Source organism: Oncorhynchus masou, chromosome 21, assembly GCF_036934945.1.
Source record: "Oncorhynchus masou masou isolate Uvic2021 chromosome 21, UVic_Omas_1.1, whole genome shotgun sequence".
Classification (NCBI taxonomy): domain Eukaryota; kingdom Metazoa; phylum Chordata; class Actinopteri; order Salmoniformes; family Salmonidae; genus Oncorhynchus; species Oncorhynchus masou.
Window position 1 is genome coordinate 36587547 of NC_088232.1, and position 25380 is coordinate 36612926.

Below are 25380 nucleotides of genomic sequence, written 5' to 3' on the forward strand. Positions count from 1 at the left end.
CACTTCTTTGCCTTATCTTGGCCAGGTCGCAGTTGTAAATGAGAACTTGTTCTCAACTAGCTTACCTGGTTAAATAAAGGTGAAGTATATATTTAGATTTTTTTTATTTAAAAAAATATATAGTTGAGTATCTGGAGCATTAGCATTTATGGGTTCGATTACAGGCTCAAAATGTCCAGAAACAAAGAACTTTCTTCTGAAACTCGTCAGTCTGTTCTTGTTCTGAGAAATGAAGGCTATTCCATGCGAGACATTGCCAAGAAACGGAAGATCTGGTACAAAGCTGTGTACTACTCCCATCACAGAACACTGTAAACTGTCTCTAACCAGAATAGAAAGAGGAGTGGGAGGCCCGGGTGCACAACTGGGCAAGAGGACAAGTGTCTAGTTTGAGAAATGGATGCCTCACAAGTCCTCAACTGGCAGCTTCATTAAATAGTATCCGCAAAACACCAGTCTCAACGTCAACAGCGAAGAGACGACTCCGGGATGGTGGCCTTCTAGGCAGAGTTGCAGAAAAAGCCATATCTCAGACTGGCCAATAAAAAGAAAAGGTTAAAATCTGCAAAATATCACAGATATGCCTTTTTCATGTGAATAATGCAGACGGGCAAATGCAAAAATGAGCTGTGCACACACATTATGATGAACATCTCGGAAAGCAATACAATGAGACAGCGTTGGTGGGAAGCTCAGGAGACAATGACACTCATGGTAGACTGTGGGCCTATGCGCCCTTCCACAAGTGTTGGCTTCATATTGCTGGTTTCAGCAACCTTTTTCATGTGGAGTGACAATTTAGGTCTACAATTTATCCTACTTTTCCAAAGATTAGGAGAGTGCCAGTTATGAATTTCATATAAGCATTGTACTCTTCCTAACTGCCCAACAAATGTCTAACTTCCCACCAACGGAATAATTATATTTGCCTTTCTTTTTATTGACATCAAACAAGTTTTATATTAACATGTGGACTTGAGAGACAGGGCTCCTCCCAATGCAGGCGCTGTTCGAGATCTGGGGGGAATTCATTACGCCGAATCTGTTGCAAAACGTTTCTTGAACGGAAACTAACAGAACGAAACGGGGAGGGACCTACCTGAATGTGTCCAATAGAAACAACTGTTTGAACTAATAATCATGCCTACTGCGGTCCGTGCGTCCTGACATCACGGAGACATTGATATGGCAATACTACTGTTGGAAACATTCTAGTCTGTTTCGGACGGACAGCATAAGCAACATCATGTCGTTTAGCTGGTCAGCAAAAGACCACAAGAGTTATACAAATCCACCCTCCAACCCAACCCAAGGGCTGAAGCGGCCACGGAACGAAACAGGGAACAAAGTGACAGTAGTGCTCGGTGCGCAATGGGGAGATGAAGGCAAAGGAAAAGTCGTCGATTTATTGGCGACTGAGTCTGACCTTGTTTGCAGATGTCAGGTAATATCGTGTGTATATGATACGATATTAATGCAACGTTCACATACTTGAACTGACAAAAGTTATATCATCATGTCATTGAATTATAAGCATGGATGCTGTAAAATACATGGTGAGTCTTTAGCAAATTGTGTTCCAACACATCGGAATCAGTGACTGTCACTGTAGCATATTGAACTACAGTGTGACCGGTGTGGGGTAGGCATTGGAAAATTGATGAAATAGCGCGTTGTTTTTTGCCCTAAATGTTCTGTTATGTGATGTCCTCGAGGATATAAGGGAATTTAGGATCAATAAAGTTCCGTTGTGTTTTCTATTTTATCATTGCAGGAAATTAGTTTAGATTGAATTGTTTAAAAGAATTTTAAAATTCCTTGGTGGACTATTTCCCGTTCTTCAATTTCAACTGAATTTCTATTTATTGACTTGACTGGAGTTTAAATTAAACTTTTCAAATTGGAATGCTATTGACTGGTTATTTGTCTCTTCTTATGACATGATCATTACAAGCATATTCTCTCAACTGGGGATCCATACCTCACACAACACTAAATTGTATCTATCTGAAGACCAATACAATACAAAATACAAATGCTCAAATAGACCAAAGTACCAACATACGGCAAAAAGCTAAATTCACACAGTACTGCTGGGGGAAGGAAACATTAGAGCACAATTAGACCAATACTCATAGAATTACAAAGGGTTATTGATATCATAAAGAGGGTGTCATAAACTATTCTATTATATAGATCTTGACCTCCTTAATAAAGATGATGTCAATAATGACACTTAGGCAATGTTTCTTAAGATCAAAGTTTCTCTTTGACCAGCAAAGAAAAGCAAAACTTGCTCATAAATCATTTATTGGGGGACTAACAGTGTAAAGTCCATTACACAATTGTTGTGTTGTACTCTCCATTGACAGTAGGTCACAGCACTGAGCACTCTGTGTACTTCTTCAGCCAGCCCCACACACTGGGCTGGTGCAGGGTCACATTCCCAGTGTGACTTGACATTGAGAAGGCCAGGTCTTAGCCGGGGTGACGGAGTGTAGGGTCTGGCAGCCAAGTTTGTTAAAATAGTTGGTAGGGGGTAGCTTTGTTACAAGGAGGGGGCTTAGACTCCATTACACACTGACTAAAATAAGATTCTACATTTGCTCTGGATGCATGGCCAGTGGATGTCCTGACAGTTTTATGTTCATGTTCTGCTGACCCTTTTTGCAAAACAGCCATAAATCAAATCAATAACTGTCCTTTGGTGAAATCTAGCTGCTTGACTTTGGTGACAGTTGGAGGTTTGCTAAACACAATCTTGTTTTGATCTTCTAGGGCGGTAACAATGCTGGCCACACAGTGGTAGTGGAAGGCAAAGAGTATGACTTCCACCTTCTCCCCAGTGGAATTATCAACCCCAAAAGTATATGTGTCATTGGTGAGTGTTTCTCTACTCTTTGTCCCCATTTCCACTAATTCCAGTAGGCAATGGTCAGTATGCTCTTATCTAGCATATGTTCCCTTGTAGGTAATGGCGTAGTCATACACCTACCAGGTTTGTTTGAGGAGGCGGAGAACAATGAGAAGAAAGGTAAATTAAATATTTTTAGAATAACAGTCAATGCTGTAGTTGTCAAGTGACGCGGAAGCCATTACATTACTTTTTTTTCTCAATTCTCTGACCAGGTCTTAAAGGCTGGGAGAAGAGACTAATCGTCTCTGACAGAGCTCACCTTGGTATGTGTGTATTTTTCTGGTTCCACAAATGAAGCGAAGATGTATACAGAATATGTGAGGTTTTTATCTGCATAATGTACTAAGTGTACAAAACATTAAGAACACCTGCTCTTTCCATGAGATAGACTGACTAGGTGAATCTAGGTAAAAGCTATGATCCCCTATGATCCCACTTCAATCAATGTAGATGAAGGGGAGGAGACAGGTTAAAGAAGGATTTTTAAGCCTTTAGACAATTGCGACATGGGTCATGTTTGTGTGCCATTCAGAGGGTGACTGGGCCAGACAAAAGATTTAAAGGAAAAGTACATCTTTGGGTATTTGTTTCATTAGTCCATTGTTGACATAGTCCCAAAATGTTTTGCTTGTCACCAATCAAGTTTTCAATATATATAACTTAAAAAATACAGAAATCATCCCCATGTGATGCATTTTGCATTATATGATGCTGAATTTTGAAAAATACAAAATTACGTATACAGGAATGATTTCTGTATTTTGCAACTCAATATTAGAAGGTGTTCCTAATGTTTGGTATACTCAGTGTATATTTGTGTATTGGGCTTGGAGAAAGGATGACATTTATTTTGCTTTTATCTTTCAACAGTGTTTGATTTCCATCAGGTTGTGGATGGAATTCAGGAGACCCAGAGACAAGCAACAGAGGGAAAGATGTAAGGGTAGGGAAGGCAATGGTTGCTTACATAAAGGTAGAGAGTACAATGGCTCACTGTCAATAGAAATCCCAGGACTTCAGTCAATCACTTTCACAGCTGATGTAAAATTGCAAATGCTACTTTTTCATCCCCTCAACTAAAACAGGTGTGTTTTTCTCATGACAGAATTGGAACAACCAAGAAAGGCATTGGACCCACCTATGCCAGCAAGGCATCTCGCACAGGACTGCGTGTCTGTGACCTGCTGGGAGACTTCAAGGAGTTCTCTACCAAGTATGCTTACTGACAGACAGGACACAATATAAACATCTAAACCTGACATACAATAAACATTTTGAGAGTCCAACAGTATATGGTTGTAGCTGTCTCAAGACTTTACTCTTGAACTAAATTGACCCACTAAAGTGAAAGGTAATAGAGATTGAGATGATTTGCGAGTTTCTTTCAGATTCAAGAACCTTGTCGAACAGTACCAGTCCATGTATTCATCCCTGACAGTTGATACTGAAAGTCAGCTGAAAAAACTGAAGGTATGTGGTAAATCCCCTCTGAATGAATAGTCATGGGCTACAGATATATTAGATCTATGATACTTCTTGTTGTCTTGTACTGTGCAGGAGTATGGAGAGAGGTTGCGGCCGATGGTTCGGGATGGAGTCTATTACATGTACGAGGCTCTTCATGGACCCCCAAAGAAAATTCTGGTGGAAGGGGCCAACGCTGCCCTCCTCGACATTGACTTTGGTAAGAAATGTCATGGTCCCATTGCGGACTGTTGTAAAAAATAAATAGAGTCCGCACACTCCTAAGCTCCAACGTGGGCCTTTATTCACAAACAAACAATCTTACATTAAGGATCGTGCCATTGATAAGATGGATAAGAAAGTGTGATGGTTACATGGACAACTCATCTGTATGTACATTTATTTCCACTTTCTCTCTTCCCTTTAGGCACATATCCTTTTGTGACCTCATCAAACTGCACCGTTGGTGGGGCATGCACTGGTCTTGGCATCCCTCCCCTTAATATTGGTGAAGTGTATGGTGTATCAAAGGCCTACACCACCAGGGTGGGAATTGGTGCCTTCCCCACAGAACAACTCAATGTAAGAGCTCATTCATCTATATAGACATTCTTGACTCTCTCAATAAGGAGATTATATTGTAACGATTAAAGATGAACAGCCATAGCAAGACTTGAACCGATGACCTTGAGTGAGAGAGTATACTATCACCTGTGCCATGAAGGTGAAGACCTCTTAGCAGAGGTTGTAGTGCATTTACATACAGGCAGGGTTAGTAGTTTGATAAATACAGTTTGTTTGGACATGTTCTTTTCTTTTGAGGTACAAGTTGAGTTGGATATGTATAGTAAACCTAGTGTTTAAGATCATATGACTCTCAAACATGTAGGAAGCCTGGTATCAAAAGGCGCTGCTTCTGTGGCCAGCTGTCAGATTGTGTGAGAGGCCTGTTACAACACTCTTCAGCTCTCATGCTGATCACATGTTCAAGGCCTAAATTTAGGCCAGAGTCAGGGTTCAAGATAGACATACTGTCTGGTCTGGGGTTATGTAACCTAACATGAGAACTGTCCATGGGGTTTCTGGTCAACGTGTTTCAGCTTGATCCCTCACTCCAACTGTAAATGTATTGCTTTACTAAGCTTTTACTGAAATCAATCACATGTATTTTATAAAGCCCTACAACCCCAAAGAGCAAGCAATGCAAATGTAGAAGCACAGTGGCTAGGAAAAACTAGGAAGAAACCTTTTGTAAGAGTACATGGTCATTAAGGCCAGATCGTTCTTCAAGATGTTCAAATGTTCATAGATGACCAGCAGGGTCAAATAATAATCACAGTGGTTATAGAGGGTGCAGCAGATCAGGAGTAAATGTCAGTTGGCTTTTCATAGCAGAGCACTCAGAGGTCATTGAACAGGTCAGGGTTTCATAGCTGTAGGCAGAACCACATGAACTGGATCAGCAGCACGACCAGGTGGACTGAGGACGGGGACAGCCAGGAGTTGTCAGGCCAGATAGTTCTGAGGCATGGTCCTAGGGCTCAGGTCCTCCGTGAGGGGAGACAGAGAGAGGAGAGCGAAAGAGAGAGGAGAGAGAAATAGTGTGAATACTTGTGTAAATAAGGTATTTGAATTCACCAATTTGTAAGTCGCTCTGGATAAGAGCGTCTGCTAAATGACTTAAATGTAAATGTAAATCACACAGAGCACCATATCAGACAGGATAATTAAAACAGATGGGACAGACTGACCCTAGCCCCCTGCACATAGACTATTACAGAATAGATACTGGGGACTGATAATGTGGCTCCGTCCAAAGTTACCTCTGGACAGGGCCAACCAGGCAGGATGTTACCGCACCCACTTTGCCAAAGCACAGCCCCCACACCACCAACTTTATATCAACAGACCACTAACTAACTTCCCTAAGACAAGGCTGAGTATAGCCCACACAGATCTCCCCCACCGCACAAGTGTTTATTTTTAATACTTTTTTGTAATGAAAACTATTAAGACTGGTGTCCATAAGTGGACAACACTGAAGTATTTGACTATTGATCAATCAAATGATCTATTCTAAACTGAGTGGGTTTTGTGCAGGTGACAGGTGAGCTGCTGCAGACAAGGGGTCATGAGGTGGGTGTGACCACAGGCAGGAAACGTCGCTGTGGCTGGCTGGACCTGGTCATCCTGAGATACGCTCACATGATCAATGGCTTCACTGCGTGAGTGGATATGACTGAAAGGCAGGCTGCCAAATCTGAACTCTTTTTGAATATCTGACCCTACTCTTTACTACATTGACATTCTACATGTTAGTCATTTTGCAGACACTCTTATCCAGTGAGACTTACAGTTAGTGCATTCATTTTAAGATAGCTAGGTGGGACAATCACATATCTCAGTCATAGTAAGTATATTTTTCCTAAATAAAGTAACTATCAGCAAAGTCAGTGCTAGTAGGGGAGAAAAAAGTCAGGGGCGAGTGTTAGTTCACGAAAGGCAAGTTATTTTATTTATTTCTTTATCTGCCTTGTTCAAAGTGCTGTATATGTCTGTGACTGCTCCTCTGAATGTAACTCTTGTAGTAGTTTTCATCTCTTTCCTGAAATGTGTTAAACAAATAACATTGCTTCCTTAAAGCATTGCTTTGACAAAACTTGACATCCTTGATGTGCTGGATGAGATCAAAGTAGGAGTGGCCTACAAAATCAATGGCAAAAGAATTCCCCATTTCCCAGGTATGCTCTCTAAATTCGATTCAAAAGTACTGTACCAAACTAGGCCTACCCTGTAAAATAGATATTTATAGAATTCATGAAGTATTATCTATACAAAAACATTTAATTTATCCTCTGATTTATGATCTTCATCCTTCACTCACATAGCTGACATGGAGCTGTTGCACAAAGTGGAGGTAGAGTATGAGACCCTCCCCGGCTGGAAGAGTGACACGTCTGCAGCCAGAAAGTGGAATAATCTTCCCCAGAAGGCTCAGAACTACATCCGCTTTGTGGAGAACCACATTGGAGTACCCAGTAAGTTACATATAGGATAGAGGGTGTTCCTGCTGACCCAAACTGATAACAAAATAAATCCTTCTTATTGGACAAGTAGGCCTATAGGTCGTTGTAGTAGTACCTCCATTTCAAAACATTTTCTTCAGTTGCATGTCTACTGAACAGACCCAGTTTTAACCATACCATAGTCCAGCATACTATTACTGACCCCTATATAGGAAACTGAAGAGCCAACTGAGTACCAGGGACATGGCTTAAATGTGCCAGTAGGGGCACTATACTATATCATAACTAGTACCCAGTTCTGCAAGGATGATACTTGTCTAGTGCAAATGTTTTGGGGATGTGTTCATGTTTTTGAAATGTCCTTTGTCATTTCTCTCTACAGTTAAGTGGGTCGGTGTAGGAAAGTCCAGAGAGTGCATGATCCAGATGTTCTAGAGAGTTTACCTCCTCTCTCCTCAAGATGGACGCACAACGATATGGAATGATGTGACATATGTTTGCAACCCCCAAACTGTCTAATATTGTGGTAAAAAAAAAAAAAAACTTATGCCAACAGATTTGTGTAGCTTTGAAACAATGTTGACTGGTAATGTTGGTAACTTTACATCTATCTATGCAGTGCTTCTCATCAGTAAGTTGCCTTGTGATGATGTCGGCCAGAAAGTCCTATTACTGACCAAAGAGTAAATCTTACCTTGTGCCACACAGCGAACATAAAAGATAAAACACATCCAATAACTTTTCATCCTGTGTAACCTTACCTGCCTTACATCTACTGTTTCAGTCTTCTTTACTCATTTATCATACCAGCAGACTACACATATTCTGTATCAACCAGCTGTTTGTTTGCACATGTTTAGGAGTGAAACAGTGTGATAAATAATTGTAAATGCAAGTCATTTTGTAGTAGGCTAATATGGAATTTGATTTGTCTTTGCTAGCTACAATGTCATAAGCAAGACCTAACAAAGCATGAGTAAATGAGGTGCTGCCTCACTGGAAGCTTTAAAATAAAACTTATATGATAGCTACATAACTTGGTATTTTTACATTTTATGCATTGAGGAATGATAGTATGTAACTAACTAGTAGTGATATTAAAACGTGAGTTTTCTTAAACATTGTAACAGAATGCATCACTAACATTCATAAACTTGCGATTGTGGTTTGAGACACTGGTTTGAGCAGGGATTGCGTGAGAAAACACACAGTGTCATGTGATAAGAGGTCCAAGATCGGATTGGTTAGTTAGCGTGCTAGTGTATTTTCGCTGAGGTTGCTGGCTATAAGAACTTTTTTTTTTTTTATCCCTGTGTTGAAGCAAGCAAATTTGGTCGCGTGTTCTTTGTAAAAATGACTAAAAGAGCGTATCCTTTCGCTGAGTCATTCTCATCACAGTATAAAATTCACGTTGGACAAAAGGAGTTGAATCATCACGGCGTATTTGGGAACACGTACAGGCAAGAGGTCTTCGGTAATGTTTGCTGGCTAGCTAACCAATTATTCAGCTATTCGTTAACTTAGCAATGCTAGCTAGCTGGCCCTACGCGGTTTGATGTTGTTTAGCTAGCTTGTACCAGATAAAACAGTATTCGCTAGATTACATACTGTTAACTAGCTATCTACGCCAAATATTCATGTCAAGTGATTAGCAATTTAATAGTAACGTTAGCTATATAGCTAATCCACCCATGACAGGCATTTAATGCAGTGTATGCCTTTGGTGGCTATTTCTAGGTAGCCACTACCTAGTTACAAGTCTTAACAAACCGCTGGGTTGATCTTTAATCTAGTCAACGTTAGGTGACTGTCTCATGCGCGACAGTACCGTAGTTAGCTAGCTAATACGAGGGACGTTTGAATTTGGACATGCTTTCTGTCAGCTAGTTACCTATGGTGTCTTATTTTGTCACTTAGTCAGACTACATGACCAAAAGTAAGTGGACACATTCGCTCGTCAAATCTCATTCAAAGTCATGCCCATTAATATGGAGTTGGTTCCCCCCCTTCCCCATGCTGCTATAACAGCCCCCACTCTTCTGGGAAGGCTTTCCATAGCAATGTTCCAACATCTAGTGGGGACTTGATTCCATTCAGTCACAATTATATAGACTCTCTTTTTTTTCTACTTTGTTATTGACTTGTTAATTGTTTACTCCATGTGTAACTCTGTGTTGTCTGTTCACACTGCTATGCTTTATCTTGGCCAGGTCGCAGTTGTAAATGAGAACTTGTTCTCAACTAGCCTACCAGGTTAAATAAAGGTGAAATAAAAAATATATATTTAAAAAATTCATCCCAAAGGTTTTTGATGGGGTTGAGGTCAGGGCCCTGTGCACGCCAGTGAAGTTCTTCACCGATCTCAACAAACCAATTTTGTGTAGACCTCGCATTGTGCACGGGTCGTTGGGGGGAGAGAAACAGACCATTATTTTTCCAAACCTTTACAGTTGGCACTATGCATTCCGGCAGAACCTTCTCCTGACATCCATCAAACAAAAAGTGTGGGAGCTGCTTTGTTAGACATCAGTGCGGCTTTTGACATTATCGATCATAGTCTGCTGCTGGAAACTTGTGTTATGGCTTTACACTAGAGGTTGACCGATTTATGATTTTTCAACGCCGATACCAATTATTGGAGGACCAAAAAAAGCTGATACCGATTAATTGGCTTCTTTATAGATATATATATGAAATAATGACAATTATAACAATACTGAATTAACACTTATTTTAACTTAATATAACACATAAATAAATACAAATCTCAAATAAATAATGGAACATGTTTAAATAATGCAGAAACAGTGTGGGAGAAGAAAGTAAAAGTGCAACATGTACCATGTAAAAAAAAATCTAACTTAAGTTCCTTGCTCAGAACATGTGAAAGCTGGTGGTTCTTTTTAACACGAGTCTTCAATATTCCCAGCTAAGAAGTTTTAGGTTGTAGTTATTATAGGACTATTTCTCTCTATACCATTTGTATTTCATAGACCTTTGACAATTGGATGTTCTTATAGGCACTATAATATTGCCAGGCTAATGGGCTTGAAGGCACTGCTTCAAGCATTGCGAAGAGCTGCTGGCAAACGCAGGAAAGTGCCGTTTGAATGAATGCTTATGAGCCTGCTGCTGCCTACCACCGCTCAGACTGCTCTATCAAATCATAAACTTTATTATAATATAAAAAACACACAGAAATACGAGCCTTAGTTTCCAGATTTGACCATATTAATGACCTATCATTTTGAAAACAAAATGTTTATTCTTTCAGCGAAATACGGAATCATTCTGTATTTTATCGAACGGGTGGTAACATTAAGTCTAAATATTGCTGTTACATTGCACAACCTTCAAAGTTATGTCATAATTATGTAAAATTCTGTCAAATTAACTATAGTCTTTGTTAGTAAGAAATGGTCTTCACACAGTTCAATGAGCCAGGCGGCCCAAACTGCTGCATATTCCCTGATTCTGCTTGCGCTGAACACGAGGAGTGGCACAACTTCCCTAGTTAATATTGCCTGCTGACATGAATTTCTTAAATAAATATGCAGGTTCAAAAATATATACTTGTGTATTGATTTTAAGAAGGGCATTGATGTTCATGGTTAGGTACATTGGTGCAATGATTGTGCGTTCTTTGCAAATGTGCTTTTGTGAAATCACCCGTTTGGCGACGTTGAAGTAGGCTGTAATTCAATGATAAATTAACAGGCACCGCATTGATTATATGCAACGCAGGACAAGCTAGTTAAACTAGTACTATCATCAACCATGTGTAGTTAACTAGTGATTATGTTAAAACCTGTTAGAGCTAGGGCTACTTTTTTCAACTTTTTGTTAAAAATCGCGCAACATTTCAACGTCCTCCTACTCATGCCAGGAATATAGTATATGTATGTGTGGATAGAAAACACTCTGAAGTTTCTAAAACTGGTTAAACCACGGCTGTGACTATAACAGAACGTGTGTCTCGGGGAAAATCCCAAGGAAAACTGATCACCCAAAATAAAAAAATATCAATGCGCCAGTTGCCTGTATTGTCTATGGGAAGAGAAAATGGATGGCTCCCCGTTGACAATTCCTACAGCTTCCACACGATGTCTCCAGTCTTGGCAATTGGTGTGACGTTATTCCTTGGTTCAAAGAAGAAGAGGCACTTCCTGTCATCACTGCATCACAAAGGAAGTTTTGGTAGAGAGAATATCGACCATCGTCTGAAGACTTAATGCTATTGAATACAGATCGCCCCGTGATGAATTCGATCGCGTATTAACGTTTACTAATACCTAAAGTTGGATTACAAAAGTAGTTTGAAGTGTTTTGTCAAAGTTTATAGGCAACTTTTTTAATTTAAAAAAATAACGTTGCGTTTAGAAACTGTTTTTCCTGGATCACAGTCTTCATAAATTGACATTTTGGGTATACAAGGTCCGATTTAATCGAAAAAAAGACACAATTGTGATGTTTATGGGACATATAGGAGTGCCAACAAAGAAGCTCGTCAAAGGTAATGAATGTTTTATATTTTATTTCTGCGTTTTGTGTAGCGCCGGCTACACTAATTCTTTTGTTTACGTCCCCTTCAGGTATTTCGGGGTGTTGCATGCTATCAGATAATAGCTTCTTATGCTTTCGCAGAAAAGCATTTTAAAAATCTGACTTGTTGGCTAGATTCACAACGAGTGTAGCTTGAATTGAGTACCCTGCATGTGTGTTTTAATGAACATTTGAGTTTTAACGAGTGCTATTAGCATTTGGCGTAGCGCATTTGCATTTATTGTTGGCAAGGTGGGACGCTAGCACGTCGGGCTGCCCAGAGAGGTTAAGGTTGTTTTTTTTTACAAGGTAAGTTTAATGCTAGCTAGCAACTTACCTTGGTTCCTTGCGGCACTCGCGTAACAGGTGGTCTGCCTGTCACGCAGTCTCCTCGTGGATTGCAATGTAATCGGCCATATTAGGCATCCAAAAATGCAGATTACCAATTGTTATGACAACTTGAAATCGGCCATGCCAATTAATCGGTCGACCTCTACTTTACATCCCCTGCTATATTGTAGATAAAGAGTTACCTGTCTAACAGAACAGAAGGTTTTCTTTAACTTCTTATGGCTTAGATCCTGCTAACGGGATCGATATGACAACAGCCAGTGAAAGTGCAGGGCGCCAAATTCGAAACAGAAATCTCATAATTAAAATTCCTCAAACATACAAGTATTTTACACTAGTTTAAAGATACACTTGTTAATCCCATCAGTGTCTGATTTCAAAAAGGCTTTACGACAAAAGCACACCAAACGATTGTTAGGTCTACACCTAGTCACAGAAAAACACAGCCATTTTTTCAGCCAAAGAGAGGAGTCACAAAAAGCAGAAATAGAGAGAAAATTAATCACTAACCTTTGATCTTCATCAGATGACTCTCATAGGACTTCATGTTACACAATACATGTATGTTTTGTTCGCTAAAGTTCATATTTATATCCAAAAATCTGTTTACATTGGCTTTCAGTAATGTTTTGCTTCCAAAACATCCGGTGATTTTGCAGAGAGCCACATCAATTTACAGAAATACTCATCATAAATGTTGATGAAAATACAAGTGTTATGCATGGGACTTTAGATACACTTCTCCTTAATGCAACCGCTGTGTCAGATTTCCAAAAAAGCACACCATGCAATAATCTGAGTACAGAGCTCAGAGACCAGAACAAGCCATACAGATATCTGCCACGTTGTGCAGTCAACAGAAGTCAGAAATGGCATTATAAATATTCACTTACCTTTGATCTTCATCAGAATGCACTCCCAGGAATCCCAGTTCCACAAATGTTTGATTTGTTCGTTAACTTCTTGCGTCGAGCAATCGCGTATCTGGGAGCGTAATCATAGCCTCAAGCTCATTACCGTAAAGCAATGTTAACTATTCATGAAAATCGCAAATGAAATAAATATATTGGCTCACAAGCTTAGCCTTTTGTTAACCTCTTGATACTACCCATCCCGGATCCGGGATCGTGAATACAGCCTCAGGCTCATTAGCATAACGCAACGTTAACGATTTCTGAAAATCGCAAATGAAATGAAAATAATATGCCTGCTCTCAAGCTTAGCCTTTTTTTAACAACACTGTCATCTCAGATTTTCAAAATATGCTTTTCAACCATAGCACAAGCATTTGTGTAAGAGTATTGATAGCTAGCATAGCATTAAGACTAGCATTCAGCAGGCAACATTTTCACAAAAACAAGAAAAGCATTCAAATAAAATAATTTAGCTTTGAAGAACTTCGGATGTTTTCAATGAGGAGACTGTTCAGTTTTTCCAAAAAGATTATTTGTGTAGGAGAAATCGCTCCGTTTTGTTCATCACGTTTGGCTAAGAAAAAAACCCGAAAATTCAGTCAATACAACGCTGAACTTTTTTCCAAATTAACTCCATAATATCGACAGAAACATGGCAAACATTGTTTAGAATCAATCCTCAAGGTGTTTTTCACATCTATTCGATGATAAATCATTCGTCGCAGTTGCCTTTCTCCTCTGAACCAAATGGAAAAATGCACGCAGCTGGAGATTGCACAATAATTTCGACGGACACCTGGTAAATGTAGTCTCTTATGGTCAATCTTCCAATGATATGCCTACAAATACGTCACAATGCTGCAGACACCTTGGGGAAACGACAGAAAGTGTAGGCTCATTCCTGGCGCATTCACAGCCATATAAGGAGACATTGGAACACAGCGCATTCAAAATCTGGGGCACTTCCTGTATGAAATTTCATCTTGGTTTCACCTGTAGCATTAGTTCTGTGGCACTCACAGACAATATCTTTGCAGTTTTGGAAACGTCAGTGTTTTCTTTCCAAAGCTGTCAATTATATGCATAGTCGAGCATCTTTTTGTGACAAAATATCTTGTTTAAAACGGGAACGTTTTTTTTTAATCCAAAAATTAGAAGAGCGCCCCCTATATCGAGGAAGTTAAAGTCCATTTATGTCAAAATACCTTTTTTTTGTTCGAGCATTTAGTACACAATCCAAACTTACGAGGCGTGGGCAAGTCCAGGTCAAGTTCAGACAAAAAGTCGTACAGTTTGTAGAAGTACGTCAAATGGAAGTATAGAATCATATAATCAATCTTTAGGATGTTTTTATTATAAGTCTTCAATAATGTTCCAACCGGAGAATTCCTCCGTGTGATCAGCTCATGGCACTCTGCCAGACCCCTGACTCAATCAGCTCTCATTCCCCCCTCCTTCACAGTAGAAGCCTCAAACAAGGTTCTAAAGACTGTTGACATCAAGTGGAAGCCTTAGGAAGTGCAATATGACCCCATAGACACTATTCGATAGGCAATGTGTTGAAAAACTACAAACCTCAATTTCCCACTTCCTTGTTGGATTTTTTTTCTCAGGTTTTTGCCTGCCATATGAGTTCTGTTATACTCAGGCATCATTCAAACAGTTTTAGAAACTTCAGAGTGTTTTCAAGCCAAACATACTCATAATATGCATATATTAGCAACTGGGCCTGAGTAGCAGGCAGTTTACTCTGGGCATCTTATTCATCCAAGCTACTCAATACTGCCCCCAGCCATAAGAAGTTAATGCAAGCCTCCCTAATAGTCCAGGTATAATCAGGAATTCCCCAGGGAAGCTGTCTAGGCCCATTACTTGATTCAACCTCTACTAATGACATGCCACAGGCTTTGAGTGAAGCCAGTGTCTGTATGCGGATGACTCAACACTATACATGTCAGCTACTACAGCGACTGAAATGACTGCAACACTCAACAGAGTTGCAGTTTCAGAGTGGGCGGCAAGGAATAAGTTAGTCCTAAATGTTTCTTAAACTAAAAGCATTGTATTTGGGACAAATAATTTACTAAACCCTAAACCTCAACTACGTCTTGTAATAAATGTGGAAATGTATCAAATTGAGGAGACTAAACTGCTTGGAGTAATCCTGGATTGTCATGGTCAAAACATGTTGATACAACAGTAACTAAGATGGGTTGAAGTCTGTCCTTAATAAAGGACTGATCTATATACCTTAACAGCACTATCAGCAAGGCAAGTCCTACAGGCCCTAGTTTTGTCACACCTGGACTACTGTTCAGTCGTGTGGTCAGGTGCCACAAAGGATTTAGGAAAATTGCTATTGTCTCAGAACAGGGCAGCACGGCTGGACCTTGGATGTACACAGAGCTAATATGAATGTCAGTCTCTCCTGGTTAAAGTGGAGGAGAGATTGACTTCATCACTACTTGTATTGACATGTTGAAAGCACCGCACTCTGTTTTGAACTACTGGCGCACAGCTCGGACACCCCATGCTCAGACACCCATGCATATGGCTCTGAGGCACACAGTACCTCAGAGCCATGACTACATGGAACTCTATTCCACATCAAGCAACTGATGCAAACAGTAAAATTAGATTTAAAAAAGAACAGCGGGGACTGTGGCGCAATACAAAGACATGCATACACATAACATACGCTATACACGTACACATGGATGTTTGCACTATAGATATGTGGTGGAGTAGTGGCCTGAGGGTACAGTGTTGTGAATGTATTGTAATGTTTTTAAGATTGTGTTAACTGCCTTAATTTTGATGGACCCCAGGAACAATAGCTGCTTCCTTGGCAGCAGCTAATGGGGATCCATAATAAATACAAACTCCGATTTGTCCATCAGACTGCCAGATGGTGAAGTGTGATTCATCACTCCAGAGAACGCGTTTCCGCTGCTCCAGAGTCCGATGGCGGCAAGCTTTTAACCACTCCAGCCGACGCTTGGTATTGTGATCTTAGGCTTGTGCGGCTCCTCGGCCATGGGAACCAATTTCATGAAGCTCTCGACCAACAGTTATTCTGTTAAAGTTGCTTCCAGAAGCCGCTTGGAACTCGGTAGTGAGTGAAACTGAGGACCGACTACTTTTACGCACTTCAGCTCTCACGACTGAGCTGTTGCTCTTTAGGTGTTTCCACTTCACAATAACGGCACTTACAGTTGACCGGGCAAGCTCTAGCAGGGCAGAAATTTGACGAACTGAGTTGTTGAAAAGGTGGCATCATATGATGGTGCCACGTTGAGTCAGAGCTCTTCAGTAAGTCCATTCTAATGTCAACGTTTGTCTACCCCTATCAAATCAAACTTTATTTGCCAAATGCACTGAATACAACAACAAATGTAGACTACCATGAAATGCTTACTTACAAGCCTTTTAACCAACAATGGCATTCAAGAAGAAGAAAATATTTGCCAAGTAGGCTAAAATAAAAAGTAGTAATAACACAAGAATAGCAATAACTAGGATATATACAGGGGGCACCGGTACCGAGTCAGTGTGCAGGGGTACAGGCTAGTTGAGGTAATCTGTACATGTAGGTGGGGGTGAAGTGACTATGCATAGGTAACAAATAAACAGCGCGTAGCAGCAGTAATGTAAATTATGAATTGTTCAGCAGTCTAATTGCTTGGGGGTAGAAGCTTTTGAGGAGCCTTTTGGTCCTGGACTTGGCACTCTGGTACCACTTGCCATGCGGTAGCAGAGAACAGTCTTGGAGACTCCAGTCACCCAAGTCTTGACAATTTTATGGTCTTTCCTCTGACACTGCCTATTATATAGGTCCTGGATGGCAGGAAGCTTGTCCCCAGTGATGTACTGGGCCATTCGCACTACCCTCTTGCGCCTTGTGGTCAGATGCTGAGAGGTTGCCATACCAGGCAGTGATGCAACCAGTCAGGATGCTCTCGATGGTGCAGCAGTAGAACCTTTTGAGGATCTGGGGACCCATACCAAAGCTTTTCCATCTCCTGAGGGGGGAAAAGGTTTTGTCATGCCCTCTTCACGTCTGTCTTGGTATGTTTGGACCATGATAGTTCATTGGTGATGTGGACACCAAGGAACTTGAAGCTCTCAACCTGCTCCACTGCAGCCCCGTCAATGTTAATGGGGGCCTGTTCAGCCTAACCTTTTCCTGTAGTCCATGATCCGCTCCTTTGTATTGCTCACATTGAGGGAAAGGTTGTTGTCCTGGCACTTCACTGCCAGTTCTCCGACGACCTCCCTATAGGCCGTCTCATCGTTGATCAGGCCTACCACTGTGTCGTCAGCAAACTTAATGATGGTGTTGGAGTCGTGTTTGGCCACGCAGTCGTGGGTGAACAGGGAATAAAGGAGGGGACTAAGTACACGCCCCAGTGTTGAGGATCAGTATGGCAGACGTTGTTGCCTTGTCTTTCCACCTGGGGGCGGCCCGTCAGTAAGTCCAGGATGCAGTTGCCGAGGGAGGTGTTTAGTCCTTAGCTTAGTGGTGAGCTTTGTATGCACTGGTTTTGAACGCTGAGCTGTAGTCAATGAACAGCCTTCTCAGATAGGTGTGCCTTTTCCAGGTGGGAAAGGCCAGTGTGGAGTGCGCTTGAGATTGCGTCATCTGAGGATCTGTTGGTGGTATGCAAATTGGAGTGGGTTTAGGGAGTCCGGGAGGATGCTGTTGTGAGCCATGACCAGCCTTTCAAAGCACTTCATGGCTACTGACGGGAGTTCCACGGGGCAGTTATCATTTAGGCAGGTTACCTTCGCTTCCTTGGGCACAGGGACTCAGGTGGTCCCCTTGAAACATGTAGGTATTTCAGACTGTCAGGGAGATTGTAAATGTCAGCGAAGACACTTGACAGTTGGTCCGCTTGCTTTGAGTCCTGGTAATCTGTCTGGCCCAGCGGCTTTGTGAATGTTGACCTGTTTATAAAGGTTTTGTTCACATTGGCTACCGAGAGCGTTATCAGTCATCCAGAACAGCTGGTGCACTCGTGCATTCTTCAGTGTTGCTTGCCTCAAAGCTAGCATAAAATGCATTTGGCTTGTCTAGTAGGTTCACGTCACTCGGCAGCTCGCATCTGGGTTTTCTTTTTGTAGTCCGTAAATAGTTTTCAAGCCTTGCCACATCCGATGAACGTCAGAGCCGGTGTCGTAGGATTCAGTCTTAATCCCGTGTTGACGCTTTGATTGTTTGATGGTTCGTCTGAGATCATACCTTGATTTCTTATAAGCGTCCAGATTAGTGTCCCGCTCCTTGAAAGCGGCAGCTGTAGCGTTATCTCGATGCGGATGTTGCCTGTAATCTATGGCTTCTGGTTGGGATATGTAGGTACAGTCACTGTGGGGACGACATCATCAATGCACTTATTGATGAAGCCGATGCCATTGGATGAATCCCGGAACGTATTCCAGTCTGTGCTAGCAAAACATTCCTGTAGTGTAGCATCCGTGTCATCTGACCACTTCCGCATTGAGCAAGTCACTGGTACTTCTTGCTTTAGTTTTTGCTTGTAAGCAGGAACTGGGAGGATAGAATTATGGTCAGATTTGCCAAATGGAGGGAGAGCTTTGTATGCGTCTCTGGAGTAAAGGTGGTCTAGGATTTATTTTTTCCCTGGTTGCACTTGACATGCTGGTAAAAATTTGATGAAACTTAAGTTTGCCTGCATTAAAGTCCCAGGCCACTAGGAGTGCCGCTTCTGGGTGAGCATTTTGTTCTTTGCTTATGGCCTTATAGAGTTGGTTGAGAGTGGTCTTAGTGCCAGCTTCGCTTTGTGGTGGTAAATAAACGGCTACGAATAATACAGATAGTGTGGTCGACAGCTTATCATAAGGTACTCTGCCTCAGGCGAGAAATACCTTGATACTTCTTTAATATTAGACATTGCACACCCGCTGTTATTGACAAAGACACACTGCGTCCGTTATAGGTCCACAGTCAAACGACCACCCCTCATCACTGTCAAACGCTCCCTAAAACACTTTCTAATCGACCTGGCCCGGACATCCTGGAAGGATATTGACCTCATCCCGTCAGAGGATGCCTGGTTGTTCTTCAAAAGTGCCTTCCTAGCCATCTTAAATAAGCATGCCCCTTCCAAAAAATGTAGAACAAAGAACAGATATAGCCCTTGGTTCACCCCATACTTGACTGCCCTTGACCAGCACAAAAACATCCTGTGGTGCACTGCACTAGCTTCGAATAGTCCCTGCGATATGCAACTTTTCAGTGAAGTTAGGAACCCATATATACAGGAAGTTAGGAAAGCAAAGGCTAGCTTTTTCAAACAGAAATTTGCATCCTGCAGCACAAACTCCAAAAAGTTCAGGGACACTAAAGTCCATGGCGAATAAGAGCACCTCCGCTGTCCACTACACTGAGGCTAGGAAACGCTGTCACCACCGATAAAGCCACTATAATCCAATTTCAATAAGCATTTTTCTACGGCTGGCTTTCCACCTGGCTACCCCTACCCCGGCCAACATCTCAGCACCCCCTACAGCAACCCCCCCCCCCCACCCAAATCCAGACAGCTGATGTTCTGAAAGAGCTGCAAATTCTGGATCCCTACAAATCAGCTGGGCTAGAGAACCTGGAGCCTCTCTTTCTAAAATGATCCACTGAAATTGTTGCAACCCCTATTACTTGCTTGTTCAACCTCTTTTGTATCGTCTGAGATCCCCAAGGATTGGAACACTGCCGCAGTCATGCCCCTCTTCAAAGGGGAAGACACTCTAGACCCAAACTGTTAGACCAATATCCATCCTGCCCTGCCTTTTGCTAAAATCTTCGAAAGCCAAGTTATTAAACTGATCACCAACCATTTCGAATCCCACCGTACCTTCTCCACTATGCAATCTGGTTTCCGAGCTGGTCATGAGTGCACCTCACCCACGCTCGTCCTAAACGATATCATAACCCCCATCAATAAAATACAGTACTGTGCAGCTGTCTTCATCAACCTGGCCAAGGCTTTCAACTGACTGCATCGGGTTTACCAACTACTTCTCAGATAGAGTTCAGTGTGTCATGTCTGGACCTCTGGCAGTCTCTAAGGGGTCGCCACAGGGTTCAATTCTCAAGCCAACTCTTTTCTCTGTACATATCAATGATGTCGCTCTTGCTGCTGGTGATTATCTGATCCACCTCTATGCAGACTACGCCATTATGGCCCTTCTTTGGACACCGTTAACAAACCTCCAAACAAGCTTCAATGCCATACAACCCTCCTTCCGTGGCCTCCAGCTACTTTTAAATGCCAGTAAAACTAAATGCATTCTCTTCAACCAATTGCTGCCCGCACCCTCCCACCTGACTAGCATCACCACTCTGGACGGTTCTGACTTAGAATATATGGACAACTACAAATACCTAGGTGTCTGGTTTGACTGTAAACTCTCCTTCCAGACTCGCATTAAGCATCTCCAATCCAAAATTAAATCAATCTGCTTCCTATTTCGCAACAAAGCCTCCTTCACTCATGCTGCAATACATACCCTCGTAAAACTGAATATCCTTCGGTGATCATGTACAAAATAGTCTCCAATACTCTACTCAGACTACATCCAATTTGCTATGACAGTGCCATCCGTTTTGTCACCAACGCCCCTTATACTACCCACCACTGCGAACTGTATGCAATCGTTGGCTGGCCCTTGCTACATATTCGTCGCCAAACCCACTGGCTCCAGGTCATCTAAGTCTTTGGTAGATAAAGCTCTGCCTTATCTCAGCTCACTGGTCACCGTAGCAGCAGCCACCCGTAGCACGTGCTGCAGCAGGAATATTTCACTGGTCATCCCCAAAGCCAACACCTCCTTTGGCTGCCTTTCCTTCCAGTTCTCTACTGTCAATGACTGGAATGAATTGCAAAAATCACTGAAGCTGGAGACCTATACCTCCCTCTCTAACTTTAAGTATCAGCTGTCGGAGCACCTTACGATCACTGTACCTGTACACCGCCCGTCTGTAAATAGCACACCCAACTAACTCATCCTCATATTGTTACTTATCCTCTTGCTCTTTTGCACCCCAGTATCTTTACTTGCACATCTCACTCCAGTGTTAATGGTAAATTGTAATTATTTAGCCTCTATGGCCTATTTGTTGCCTTACCTCCATAATCTTACTGCATTTGCACACACTGTACATATATTGTTCTATTGTGTTATTGACTGTACATTTTGTACATTTATCCCATGTAACTGTTATTCTTGTAGCAATGCTTTGCTTCATCTTGGCCAGGTCGCAGTTGTAAATGAGAACTTGTTCCCAACTGGCCTACCTGGTTAAATAAAGGTGAAATAAAAATAATAAACTGCTAGTATGTGTTTAATGTCTCAGCACCTCTCTTCCAGAAAAGACGAAGGACCTGCTCTTCAATGGGACCAAAGCTGTCATGGGGAAAATCTGGAATGTAGATGCAGAGAAGTGCTCAGCAATACAGCCATCAGGGTCAGGTATGAAACCTGATGTGAGCCAGACACTCCTGAGGGGACAGACACTGATTGGGCAGGATGGCAGACTACAGAGAACTACACCTGTTCAAGGTAATGAGCTTCTCATGTAAACTGCAACCTTTCACCCACATCTGAGAGTGGGCTGAAGGAAACCACTACTATCAGACTTGGAATTGCCATTCCAACTTAATTTCAGGAAATGATTACTGTTTAGTACAGGGGTGTCAAACTGCTGGTTGTGTAAAAAAAATAATTAAGACTTAAACAACTAGAGCCGGGACAATACCAGTATCGCACTATTTTTTTTAGAGGTAAAAAAAATAAACACCGCAGACGACCGGGTCCTTTAGAAACCTTCTGTATGTAAATATTGTGTGCCATGGGTTGTAAAATAAGTTAATGCAACTCTGGATGACATGTTTGTTTCAACATTAGGGCTGTTTTTCATAAAGAAGTTAAATCCACTTCGTGTTTTGTTTCCTTGCTGCGATACTGGTATTGTCCCGGCCCTATATACAACCAGTTGATGTGATTTTCGGACTCATCCGTGACCTTACAGGGGAGTGTGAACCCACATATACTTGGCTCTCTGTGTAATGAGTTTTACACCTGTGCGTTAGTTAGTACATGAGACGGACACTTGCCCACAATTGGGATATTTTGACACATTTCCAGAATGGTCTGTGTGTATGGTTCTCAGGTTCAGCGTTGGCTCCAGTGGGGTGCTGTGTGTGTCAGAAGGCCCAGGGCACCAGGAGGCCGTGCTCCCAGTGTGACCGCCCAGCCTGCCCCTCCTGCATCCAGCAGTGCGCCAGCTGCTCCAGATCCTGCTGCTCTGTCTGCACCGTCATCGAGTAAGTGACTCCTCACCCTTCTCCTTTCATCCACTGAATTTGCCCTTTTTTTAATCAAGTCAGAGGGAGCATCTCCTCCGAGTTGAGTAAAAACGGCAAGCACTGCATCTACTGCGATTTCGCTATCGTAGTGTAATGACCTCAGGAAGTTAAATAATTTCCATGGTATATGGAGTTCTCGACTTTATTCTCAATGCTCACACAGGGTACCGTGTGGGCAACGCGAAATCTAATAAAATCAATATCCCAAATAACTTGATTCTTGCGATACAGGCTTCTTTGAATTCATGTTTATGCATTTTATATTGGCTTGTTCTCGTATTTTTGGTCTCGCAGCCTTCACTCCTGTGCTGTGCTCCTTCCCATTTACACAAGAGTTCTGTATATAATGGCGAGAGGATCATGTCTCCGCCCTAACAATGAAAGTCGTTGTCCCAAAGGCACGTGACAAGCTTAGGTCCAAAATAAGCCCATAGAAACGCATTGGGCTTATTTTGGCAAGAGTGAAACCTCTCGCTTCGCCTCTTCCTTTGTTTACACACCAAGCCCCTCCCTCTGCAACTCACACTAACAAAATTGAGAGGTTACCTCTTCCCCTCTGACAAGCGGTTTCAATTTGCTATTTGCATGAGCGGTTTGGTCCAACAATCGGTCATGGACACCGAAACAGATTGAGACATTATTTTACTGTAATAGAAAATGTACCTTTCTAACGATACATGTTTGTCTCAACTACTCAAATTGCGCGCAGAGCACACATTACTAAAGCAGGAGTATCAATGAACATTGATTCTGGAAATGTAATGCTCAGTTTGTCACATTGCGGTACCGCTAGCAGAATTTTAGTCTGTATAGTCTGTTTATAAATGTGCATAACACTACTGTAAGGATTTGGCAACATGTTCTGAGAAATAAGGTAGGCCTCTTGATTTTTACATCTGAACAAAGTGGACAGTCTAGCATGCTATTCAGTTGGAGACGTGTGTTCATAACAATTCAACTGTTCTGCCTCGTTAGCTTGCAAATAGATCCAAGTTGGTTAAACTTGAAATATAAAGATTAGCTGGCTACTCACTAGCACGTTTACTTGAGATTGTGACGTGTTAATTTCCTATAATGCCTGTTACAATTAATTAGTCATTATTAGTGAATGTGCATCATGCATGGTTTTGGTTTTAAATTTGTAACATTTTCAGACTTGCAAGCCACATCAGTGATTATTGTAAAAAAGCAGGTTAAACTAATTTGATAAAATAAATTGATTAGTGAGGCTTATTTAGCTTAATTTCACACCTTGAATTCATTAGATTATTGCTGACTGAAATGCCTTGTATTTGAGCTTTAAATGTACAAGAGCTTATTTAGTAAGTCTATAGTGAATTGCCTAATTTTTAAAATGTTTAAATCAATGATTTTTCGGCCCTATCACCCAGCCCTAGACTGGACTCTGCTAAACCCTGCATAACTGGTACATGTGTGCTGACAACACAGGCGCAACTTTCCATGAGGGTACCTATGATGGTATGCAGTATTTTATGATTTAAGCAAACAGTGCAGAGCATCTAATGTCTCTTGCACTTTATTTAGCCTGTTACTCATTGTTTTCTCTTTATCCTCCTCAGCTACAGTGGACAGTATGATCAAGTGCTGTGCTGTGGCTGCGCATCATAATCAAGGATCAAGGATTGTTTTTATACATTTTAGTTGTCATTTCACATTAAATGTTAACTCTCAAATGTTATACATGTGTATTTTTGTATATATGTAGTTTGTGGAATAAATATTTTGCTTGCTTCTTTGCTTTTCATGCACAGTTTACATAGAGCTCTCATGAATGTTCAATATCAATCATGACTTCTTATGCTGCGCGTAACAGTGTATGTAGATCAAGGTTCCACCAAGTAATCTAGTGGACCAGCAGGTGGCAGTGTACATCAAGGCCTGATTTCAGACACAGCTGGGAAAATATTCCTGTGACAGCTAAATACACTGGCAACACTTTTTCTTCTTTTTCTTTCTTGCCTTCAATCAGTGACTGATTTCAGGGTCACTTATTATGCTCTGGGTAATTGTTCACAGTTGTGGACATACCCGGATGTGCAGATTACCAGTCTAACAGGATTCAGTCATGTCACCCAGGCCCTAGCCTGCTCCCTTGGACACTTGTGTAAATCATAATGGATTGTAATACTCTAAAACCTGACTAAGGCACTAAAGCCAGTGCAAAATACAACTGCTAAATCTTGACTGGAACCTCAAATGCGATCATATTACTCTCGTATTAGCATCTACGCTGGCTTCCTGTTATGGCTAAGGCTGATTTCAAGGTTTTACTGGTAACTTACAAAGTATTTCATGGACTTGCTAAGATTTGGTCCTGCCCTACATATACTTACTCTACGGTTATAGATGCAGGCCTCATTGTTCCTACAATTTCTAAGCAAACAACTGAAGACATGGCTTTTTCCTATAGAGCCTCTTTCTTATGGAATGTTCTGCCGATCCATATGAGGGACACAAGGTCTCAACCTTTAAATTAAAGCTCCGGGATGCTGGCCTTCTAGGCAAAGTTGGAAAGAGAAATCTATCTCGGACTGGCCAATAAAAATAAAATATTAATATGGGCCAAAGAACAGACACTGGACAGGAACTCACAAATGTTGATGCTCCAGATACTCAACTAGTCTAAAGCATGCCAGTTTTATTGCTTCTTTAATCAGAACAGTTTTCAGCTGTGCTAATGTAATTGCAAAATAGTTTTCTAATGACAAATTAGCCTTTAAAATTGTCAATTGGATTAGCTAACACAACCTGCCATTGGAACA

General features: G+C 41.5%; 2 protein-coding genes across 3 annotated transcripts; both read left to right on the top strand.

Annotated features, from left to right (window-relative positions):
* The first annotated feature begins 1151 nt into the window (after positions 1-1151).
* Positions 1152-8150, top strand: LOC135508262 (adenylosuccinate synthetase isozyme 1 C). The gene is made up of 13 exons (XM_064928324.1): positions 1152-1444; positions 2779-2881; positions 2972-3034; positions 3130-3180; positions 3788-3854; positions 4023-4130; positions 4306-4387; positions 4475-4601; positions 4809-4963; positions 6482-6606; positions 7025-7122; positions 7270-7419; positions 7790-8150. The coding sequence occupies exons 1-13, from the start codon at positions 1247-1249 to the stop codon at positions 7840-7842; spliced, it is 1380 nt and encodes a 459-aa protein (XP_064784396.1). The 5' UTR covers positions 1152-1246; the 3' UTR covers positions 7843-8150.
* Positions 8151-8619: 469 nt separating this feature from the next.
* On the top strand, positions 8620-24351 carry LOC135508263 (apoptosis regulatory protein Siva-like). 2 transcript variants are annotated; one of them, XM_064928325.1, is made up of 5 exons: positions 8620-8881; positions 21600-21791; positions 22402-22555; positions 23989-24076; positions 24178-24351. In XM_064928325.1, exons 1-5 carry the CDS (start codon positions 8761-8763, stop codon positions 24193-24195), a joined length of 573 nt encoding a protein of 190 aa, XP_064784397.1. In that variant the 5' UTR covers positions 8620-8760; the 3' UTR covers positions 24196-24351. The 2 variants fall into 2 exon arrangements, with proteins under 2 accessions (XP_064784397.1, XP_064784398.1); XM_064928326.1 differs by lacking the exon at positions 23989-24076 and having other exon boundaries at positions 8631-8881.
* Positions 24352-25380: the final 1029 nt, after the last annotated feature.

Bases quoted from the DNA above. Each gene is read 5' to 3' on its own strand.
- LOC135508262 (XM_064928324.1), top strand. From the start codon at position 1,247: ATGTCGTTTAGCTGGTCAGCAAAAGACCACAAGAGTTATACAAATCCA. The intron at 3,855-4,022 runs GTAAGGGTAGGG...TTCTCATGACAG, and splicing joins CAAGCAACAGAGGGAAAGAT to AATTGGAACAACCAAGAAAG. The intron at 6,607-7,024 runs GTGAGTGGATAT...GCTTCCTTAAAG, and splicing joins ATGATCAATGGCTTCACTGC to CATTGCTTTGACAAAACTTG.
- LOC135508263 (XM_064928325.1), top strand. From the start codon at position 8,761: ATGACTAAAAGAGCGTATCCTTTCGCTGAGTCATTCTCATCACAGTAT. The intron at 21,792-22,401 runs GTAATGAGCTTC...TATGGTTCTCAG, and splicing joins GAGAACTACACCTGTTCAAG to GTTCAGCGTTGGCTCCAGTG. The intron at 22,556-23,988 runs GTAAGTGACTCC...CCTATCACCCAG, and splicing joins TCTGTCTGCACCGTCATCGA to CCCTAGACTGGACTCTGCTA.